The following is an 8948-nucleotide window of genomic DNA, read 5'->3' as shown; positions in this document are numbered from 1 at the left end:
TCCTCTGTATTTGTGTGCACACGCTAGCACCCACACCTTCTGCCACATACGTGTGCACACATGAGCACCCACACCTTCCGCCACACACGTGTGCACACACGAGCACCCACACCTTCCGCTGCACACGTGTGCACACGCCAGCCCCCACAACTTCCGCTGTATTTGTGTGCACGTACCAGCACCCACACCTTCCGCTGCACTTGTGTTCACGTGAGCACCCACACCGTCTGCCGCACACGTGTGTTCACGTGAGCACCCACACCTTCTGCCACACACGTGTGCAGGCACCAGCACCCACACCTTCCACCGCACTCGTGTGCACGCGCCATCGCCCACACCGTCCGCTGCTCCCTGCAGGCCCTGTCCCACCCCTCCCGCCTGTGCCCTCAGAGCCCAGTGTTCGCTTCAGGACCCCTCGTTCCCACCCTCCCTGGCACAGCCCTGGGAGCGGAGGGTGCTGACTCCTCCCAGGGTCCAGAATTTTTGCCTCCACCCTTTTCTGCAGCAAATGTTCTTCATACAAGACGTAATCGGGAACAATAAGGGTAACGGGATGAATTAAGCTCCTGCCTCAGCTTCCCGCCCGCGTGGCCCCTCGGTAGTTAAGGCTCGTAAAATCTCAGCCAAGTGCCCAATCTGCCACTACTTATGGCAGATCCTTTCCTGTCGCTGGAGGAGCCTGGAACAACAGAGCCCAGAGAAAAAGCGAACAATAACTTTCCCTTGAAAAGGGACATCGGATGAGGAATCCATTCTCGAGCCTTTCTTTCTGGAGATGATGGCGGAGGGGCCACGGGGCTGCCGCCGTGTGGGGCTCGGACTAGTCCCAGGGTGCCCCGGAGCCAGGTTTTCCTGTCGAACTGTTGGGTGAGCGTCCCGGGGCGGCAATGACAGGCTATCATGGAGCGGGTGGCTCGAAACAACAGACGTGTATTCTGTCACAGCTTGGCAGGTCACAAGTCCAAGACCGGGGTGTCCCCGGGCCAGGCTCCCCCCAGAGGCTCTAAGGGGGCCCTTCTGGCCTCTTCCAGCTGCCCTGGCCTCCTGGCCGTGTCCCGTCCGTCTGTGCCTCAGTCTCCAGCTGGCCTCCCCATGTGTCTGTTCCTCGAATTCCTCTCTTCTTAGAGGGACACAGTCATAAGGGGTTGGAGCCCACCCTAATGGCCTCATCTTGGCCCGAACATCTGCAGAGACCCTATTTCCAGCCCAGGTGCCATCCACAGGTCCCGGGGATCAGGACGTGGTCATACCTTTCTGGTGGCTCAGTCCAACCTGAGATACCCAGTCCCCTGCTCACCACGCTTTCCCTGCAAGGTCAGCCCTGTAGCACGTCCCCCCTAGAGCATCAGGTCTGCGAGACCCCGTCCACTCGACACGGCCCAGGGGGCCTCACCCCGGCTGCTAGTCGGAGGCCCTGGGGACCGGGAGAGCCCCGGTGCCCAAGGGCAGCCAGACCCCGGCTCTCCCGGACCGGAGGGCCCAGCGTTGAGTCTGGGTGGTCCTGCCCCTGTTCCCACCGCCCCGCGGGGAGGCGCCACGGCGGCCCCACGCTCACAGACGAGGAGACGGGTTGGGAGGGCCCTGCTGGGCGGGACCAGGCCCAGGCCCAGGCCCACCCACCTCATCAGTCCACATGCACATGGGGGCTTCCGTGGGAGCTGGGGCCACGTGAAGACCAGCGAGACCCGGCCCAGGCTGAGGCGTCCCACACACGCGGTCCCCTCCCACCAAAGCCTCCGTCCGGGGCACCCGCGTTGCCTGGTGGCGGGGGTCCACCTCCTCGCCGTTTGGACGGTTAAATCCTGGTACCCGGCCGCCCACGAGTGGTGCCTCGCTGTCCTGGGAGCCAGCGGGGGACCCGTCCAGATCGGGTCACTGACACACACCACTGGTGAGGAAACACCACCTCTGTGGACACACCCAGCGGAGGAGTCAGGACAGCAGCGTGGCCCAGCGGTCTCAGAGCCGCCCGGAGGGAGCCCAGCCCTGCCGGAGGACAGACGGCCGTGTGTGCTGGAGCACGAAGCGGTGGCCGGCTCCTGGGGCTCCGGCGGTAACTGAAGGGAGCGCTGCTCCCCGTTAGGGAGCAAGGCCATCTGTCCGTGTCCCCTCTCCTTCAGCATTTAATGATGCTTCCAGCGAGCCCGGCTGCAAACCTTCCAGACACTTCTGTGGATTTGCTGTTCTCTTGGGCTCTGTCCGGTCTGGGTGCTTCTATTGGACGAGACTGTCCTGGGCATGCGGTGTCACAGCACCGCAGCCACATGGGCCCGCCCCCATGTCCCCGTCCTCGGGAGACTGGAACGGGGCCCCTGTGGGCTCAGCGGGGCCCCAAGGACCTGGACACAACCGCTTTATTCGGGAGGTGATTTTAGGTGGGAGGGGAGGAAGCCAACATCGATGGGGGTCCCTCTGTGGATGGCTCGTTCCTGCCAGAATAGCTGCCCCTGCCTTGTCCCCTGAGGAGCCATTACACTCTGGCCTGTCCCTCGGGCAGAAGAAGACACATGTCCCCAGATCCCAAGGCCCCTAGGACGTGTCCCCAGAGCTCAGGGCCCCAGAAGACAAGCATCGGTGAGACATGATCCATGGCCAGATCTTGTCATGGAGATACTCTGGGTTTGTCAGGAACCTATAGTGGGGTCAGAACAGACCTCCTTGAGAAGGAATATTTTAGCTCAAAGCCCATAGGCTCTCGTAGGTCAGACAAGCGTAAGTGGAGAGGTCTACACAATGGGAGGTGGACACAGAAGGCTCTGGAAAAGTGGAGCCGGTGCAGGGAGGGAGGGACGGTCAGCGAGGAGTCACCGAAGCGTGGAGATGCCCCAGGAGACTTGAGACCGGGCAGGGCCAGGACCCTCTGTCTGGGGGTTGCAGGGCCATGGGACCGCGCTGGCCGGGACAATACCTAGGTGTGCGGTGGGCGGAGGCGGGCCCCTGGGTCCCAGGGAGGCGCGGGGCCAAAGCCGGGGTGAGCGGTGCCACAGAGCCCGGGGCGGGGGGCAGGACTGCCAGGACTCGGCCCCCAAAGTGGGGAGGCTGGGCAGAGGAAGCCAGGGTGGCAGCCGCACCCACTGTGGGGGGAGGGCACACCAACAGTGAAGGTCGGGACTAAAAAGTCCTCAGAAAACAGAGATCACCGGGAAGCCAGTTCCGAGGCTTCTGGCTGGGCCCCCTACCCTTGCCTTGCCTGTCTTCCGGCGACGACCTCAGCCTGCGGTGTCACCAGGGACAGAAGGCCTCGGGAGCCCGGGCCAGGGGAGCCGCGTGTTGCTACGCTCGCCAGAGTGCCTGTCGCGGGTGAGGGGACTTTCAGGTCTAGCGCACGGTGACCACCATGTGCTGTATGTGACAGAGGCGTCGCCGCCATGGTCGGGGTCTCCAGCGCTAAAGGATCCGGACCTCAGGGCTCGCGGAAAGGGTGAGCCTGGGAGGCTCGAAGGTGAGCTGTGGCCACGCAACCTGGAGGACACGTCTCAGATCCCCCTCTGTGGCATCTAGAACCTCACTCTGGCCCCTTTTCAGGAGGGCTGGGTCTTTTTTTTTTTTAATCTTTATTTATTTTACTCTTTTTTTTTTTACTTTTTTTTTTTAACGTTTTATTTGTTTTTGAGACAGGGAGAGACAGAGCATGAACAGGGGAGGGTCAGAGAGAGGGAGACACAGAATCTGAAACAGGCTCCAGGCTCTGAGCTGTCAGCACAGAGCCCGACACGGGGCTTGAACTCACGGACCGTGAGATCATGACCTGAGCCAAAGTCGGCCGCTTAACCGACTGAGCCACCCAGGCGCCCCTTCCTTATTTTACTATTTTTGAGAGAGAGAGAGAGAGAGAGAGAGACAAAGTGCAAGCAGGGGTGGGGCAGAGAGGGAGACACAGAATCCGAGGCAGGGTCCAGGCTCCAAGCACAGAACCTGATGTGGGGCTTGAACTCATGGACCGTGAGATCATGACCTGAGCCGAAGTCGCGCGCTCAATCGACTGAGCCACCTAGGCGCCCTTGTTGCCTTTGCTTTTGGTGTCACATCCATGAAATCTGCCAAATCCAATGTCACGCGGCTTTTGTCCTACGTTTTCTTCTGAGACTTTCGCGGTTTTAGGTCTGTGATCCATGTTGAGCTGACTTGTGTGTGGCGTGAGGCAGGGGTCCCACCTCGTTCTTCTGCACGTGGACGTGCGGTTTTCCCAGAGCCGCCCGCGGAGGAGGCGCTTCTCCACCAGCACGGGGTCGTGGTCCTCTCGTCGGGAACGGCGGGACCGCACGCGTAGGGACTTGTGTCCAGGCTCTCTGTTGTCTGGGCTGTGGGGCTCCTTGGGGCTAGGGCCACACAGTTGGGTGACTATACTCTGTAGCAAGTTCTGAAATCGGGAGGTTGCACAGGGCGTGTTCTAAAGCCGCAATGGAACTGTAGCCCCTGGCATCGAGGTGGAAACAGACCCTCAGAGCGGCAGCTAAATGCACCTGCTGAGGGCACGGAGTTGGCACAGTGCCCCGGGCCTCGGGCAGGCCTCGAAAGGCACGTTAGGAAGCCGAGATTTCAAGGGAAACGTGACTGACAGGCTGCGGTGGTTGTTCGTCCCGACGAGAGCCAGCCTCGTAAGAGGGGCTCCCGGCAGCTCTGAGCACAGGCTCGCAAAGCCCGGGTCACGGTGCAGAGCTCTGGGGGGGCATTCGGGCTGGGCCACATCAGCCCCCGTGGAGGCTTCACTGAGCGGGGCGGCCTCAGTGGCCTCAACGATCCAAGGACGTCGCGGAGGGCTCACCACATACCCGGTGGGGCTCTGACGGCCGTCACCGCTCCTTTAAAGACGACTCCAGACCCTGGGTGGGCTCGGATTCTTCTCCTGTTGCAGAGGAGGAAACTGAGGCACAGGTAGGTTCCAGGAGCAGGTTTGACCTTCACGAGGTTCCTGTGAAGCCACCAAAGAGGGTGGGTTTGCACGGCCGTCGGTGCCGCCGGCCGCAGGCTGGGCCCCCACACGCCAGCCTCCCGCTGTCCCAGCTCCGCTCACGGTGAAGCTGCCGTACCGGGGGTGCCTCCCAGTGTGGGGTCCGCGAACTTCGGCTGCAGCCCCGGCAGCCGTGTCCGCCACACCCCTCCCTTCTCAGTAGAGCAGGCCCCCCACCTAGGCGCTTGGGACATTGGGGCCATGTAACAGGGGCGCTGTGCCCGCAGGAGGTGAGGCAGCACCCCCGGGCCCCCCCCGAGGGGTGCCAGCGCCCGCCTGCCCCCGGCCTGACCACCGCAAGTGGCTCTGGACGGCGGCCACCGGCCCCAGAGCCCACAGCCTGAGGGGAGCCTGGGCGGGGGCAGGGTCACAGTGCAGGCCACCCCTCACGGGAACGCCCAGGCCTTCCGCCGGCTTCGGCCCCGGCCATCCTGGGAACTGCCACAGCCGGTGGTCACCCCCGACTCGGCAGGGCCGAGGGGCCCCTGCCCCAGCCCGATGCTGACGCTCCGGCACCAGGTTTGGGGGGAGAATCAGTCCCCTGCTGTGCAAAGCCAAACGTTCGCACCACAAAGGACGTCCCCCTGCCAGCCAGCCATCTGCACCGGGCGGCCTCTCCGAGGACCGTGTACGCGGCTGGCCGTGCTCGGGGCCCCGGCCTCCCAGCAGCAGCGCCAGCCGCTGGGGCCCCTCCCAGCGCCTTCCAGGAGAGCCCGGGGCCGACCCGCCTTCCCCTCCCGTGCAGACTCTGGGGGCCCGCTGGCTGAAAGTGAGCTCTGTTTGTCGGCAGCCCTGTGGCTTTTGCACTTCACACACTTGAGATCAGTGCTTGACGATCCAGACACGCATCGCAGCTCAGAAACCACACAGGAGCCCTGACGGTGACGGCAGCCGCGCGTCGCCGCAGCAGCCAGACTGAAATTTATAACAGTGACCTGGGCCTCGTCAGGCCCTGGTGACAGGGTGCCGCGTGAATCGCTGCTTACTCACCAGTGAGCTTGGCAAGGTTGGGCGGATTATGAAATACAGAAAAGGTCAGACAGTAGGAGTTTGTCTAGACATTCTATTTTGATCCTGCCCTCCGTGTCTCTGCGGCACTCTTGCACACGCCGATATTTTAGCGATATTATAAAAAGCATCGTTCTCATCTCTAATCGGGGACACACCAACACCGAGGTGCCCAGGGGAGACCCCTCAGGAGGGCAGTCTCCTCTCAGGCCTCTTCCGGCCACGCCCGGCTCCTGGGAGGGACGCACGCCGGGAGGAGACCAGGCCTTCGGGAAGTCTGTCCAGGCAAACATGCCAAGACACAGGAGCGGCTTATCCTCCCCGGGCCTCACGGGCAGGCTGGCCGTGGCCCACCGCGGTCCCTTCCGCGGGCTGAGGAGGGGACGTCTCCCAGTGCCCGCCGTCCCATCGTGAACTGAAGGAGACACGGGGGTAGAGAGAATGGGGGAGACGGACAGAGTGTGGAGTCCCGGCAGCCCTGCGCCCGGCCGAGGTTCCTGGGGGGCTGGAGGTCTCCGCCCAGTGGTTCTTACGCCCAGGTCGTGACGCCCTCTGCGGACAGTTTTGGTTGCCCAGACTTGGGCGGGGTGGGACGAGGGGGCTGCTGGCCTTAGAGGGCAGAGGCCAGTGTGCTCAGCACTCCGTAGGGCACGAGACACCCACGGCGGCCACCCAGGCTGGTCAGCGGTGCCGACTGCGAAGCCCCAAGTCGGGAACCAGTCCAGGTGATAGAGGAGAAAAACCGTCTGCCCGCGAGACCATCTTGGAGGGCGGATCTCGTTTCTGACGTTTCCGTGACCGGTTTCACTGCTACGCGCCCCTTCCCCTGGACCGGCCCCGACACCGTCCCCCCAGGCCGCCCCGGACTCCCCGCCCACCCGGCTGCAAACCGACAGGCAACGCGGGCGCCGTGGGGGCCTGGGGAGGCGGGCCAGCACTCACCACCTGGGAGCACTGAGAAAACATGAGGCCCGTCCAGGCAGAGTGTGAGGGACCCGGTTTGGGTGCGTAGTCCTCATGCGAGTGGCCAACAGGGAGTCTGTTCTCTGCGGGCACCCTGGCCCCCTCGTGGCCCTCTGCAGGGGGGCTCTCTGGGCCTGGGGAGGCCCACGGGAGGCCCACCGGGGGCCTCATGCCTTTGGAGACCAAGAGGACGCGTGGCCTCGTGAGCACGGCCACCGCAGAGCTCGGCCGGCACTTTCCCTTCACCCCTCTGACTCCGGCGTCCCTGGGCCGCGGGAGCCCGGTTTTCTGAACAACTCCAGGCAGTGCGCGTCTGTTGTGAGGCCTGCCCCGTGAGATCCCCACCCGGTCCCTGCGCCATCAGCAGGACGGAACTTCCCCAGGCCACCCGGTTCGAGCACACGGTGCGGGGCTCCGTGCAGGCGCAGGGAAGGAGTGTGAGTCTGGGCCCCACGCGAGGAGCCCCTGAGATGAGTCCGTGGCCAAAGCACTTTGTGGGGCACCCGGGTGCCCAGGTGGTTAAGTGTCTGTCCCTTGATTTCGGCTCAGGTCATGATCTCACAGTCCATGAGTTCGAGCCCCACGTCAGGCTCTGTGCTGACAGAGTTGAGCCTGCTTGGGATTCTCTCTCTCAGACCCTCCCCTGCTCATGCGCTCTCTCTCCCTCTCTCTCTCAAAATAAAAAAAATAAAACTTTCAGGGCACTTTGGGAGGTGACCCCACCGACACTGGTAGGGGAGCGAGGCCATGAGCCAAGGAGGAAAGGAAAGGCAATACACCACGTAGGTCATCAGTGAGGAGAGTAGGGTTGCATCAGTGCACAGCCCCGGAGACGATACGCATACAGTCCTGACGTCAGAGTCCCCGGGGAGGGGCCGAGGCGTCTCCAGCTGGGTGGGGAGGGGATTCCACGGCACAGGGGCCCCCACACTATGCAGCCCCATCCCTGAGGACCCGGCTGCAGTGCTCCTGTCCCCTCACTGACCTCTCAAAGCCCTGGACTCTGGAATCTGTGTTTGCTGAGCCAGGAAGCAGAGGCAAGGGCTTGTTTTCTGTCCTGTTGCCTGTGGATGGCCTCCCTCCTCTGGACCCAGCCGATACGGATGATGGGCCATCCGGACGGTGCGGGGCTCACGGGTCGGGGCTCGGATAGCTCCTGCGATGCCTCCCCCGCCGTGGTTCGGTCCCCCCACGCCCCCGGGCCTCTGCCTGGGCCAGACAGGTTTTCATCTGAAACCGTCTCATTTCGTGAAGAATCCTGCCGAGCGGCTGGCGGCCGCCCCCGCCCCACGAGTACTCACCTGCCCGCTCTCCCTCCCCCTCAGGCTGCGAGGTGCCCGCCCTGGGCAAGCTGCCAGCAGCCCTCGAGCCCACGTCTGCTCTCGGGTGGCCACGTGGGCCCCGCTGAATCTGGAAGGGTCTGGCCCAACTTGGCCGTCAGCCAAGCTCCTGGCAGACGCCCCCTCCCCTCCAGGCGCCCTTGGAAGGGCCTGGAACAAGCGGGCCTCCAGGAAGGGGGGGCCCCAGCTGCCCCTGCACCTGGTGGGAAGGGGCCATGATTCAGAACTGCAGCCAGACCCCGGTGGCCGCTACATCGAGGGGGATGAGAGGCTGCCACGCAACCTCTTGCGGTGACACACACACTCCCAGGGAGCCCCGAGACCCTCAACTGTCCCCCCACAGGCTCCTCTGCTGGGACAAGTGGGGCCACTACCTCCCACTGTGTCTGAAAGGGCAGAGAGTCCACAGCAGGGGCTCCTTGGAGAGGCCAGCCCTGTGGACACAGGCCCCATAGATGCAGGCCCAGTGGACGCAGGCACCGTGGATACAGTCCCCGTGGACGCAGGCCCTGTGGACACAGGGCCCGTGGACGCAGGCCCAGTGGATGCAGGGCCCATGGACGCAGGCCCCGTGGACGCAGGCCCAGTGGACGCAGGGCCCATGGATACAGGCCCCGTGGACGCAGGCCCCGTGGACGCAGGGCCCGTGGACGTAGGCCCCATGGATGCAGGCCCCGTGGATGCAG

The 8948-nt window shown here is 63.8% G+C and overlaps 1 protein-coding gene across 1 annotated transcript in view; it reads left to right on the top strand.

Moving 5' to 3' along the window:
- The window catches only part of LOC125914699 (collagen alpha-1(I) chain-like), a 20171-nt gene that overhangs the window by 4243 nt on the left and 6980 nt on the right, over positions 1-8948 (top strand). Inside the window, exons 6-9 of the mRNA XM_049620250.1 lie at positions 5253-5720; positions 8248-8308; positions 8410-8553; positions 8656-8933. Of these exons, the coding sequence (XP_049476207.1) occupies positions 5253-5720; positions 8248-8308; positions 8410-8553; positions 8656-8933 (951 nt within the window). The remainder of the gene's footprint in view (positions 1-5252; positions 5721-8247; positions 8309-8409; positions 8554-8655; positions 8934-8948) is intronic.

This window comes from Panthera uncia (assembly GCF_023721935.1).
Source record: "Panthera uncia isolate 11264 chromosome D3 unlocalized genomic scaffold, Puncia_PCG_1.0 HiC_scaffold_8, whole genome shotgun sequence".
Taxonomy (NCBI): Eukaryota; Metazoa; Chordata; class Mammalia; order Carnivora; family Felidae; genus Panthera; species Panthera uncia.
The sequence above is the reverse complement of the archived record's forward strand: the minus strand, read 5'-3'. Positions and strand labels throughout refer to the sequence as shown.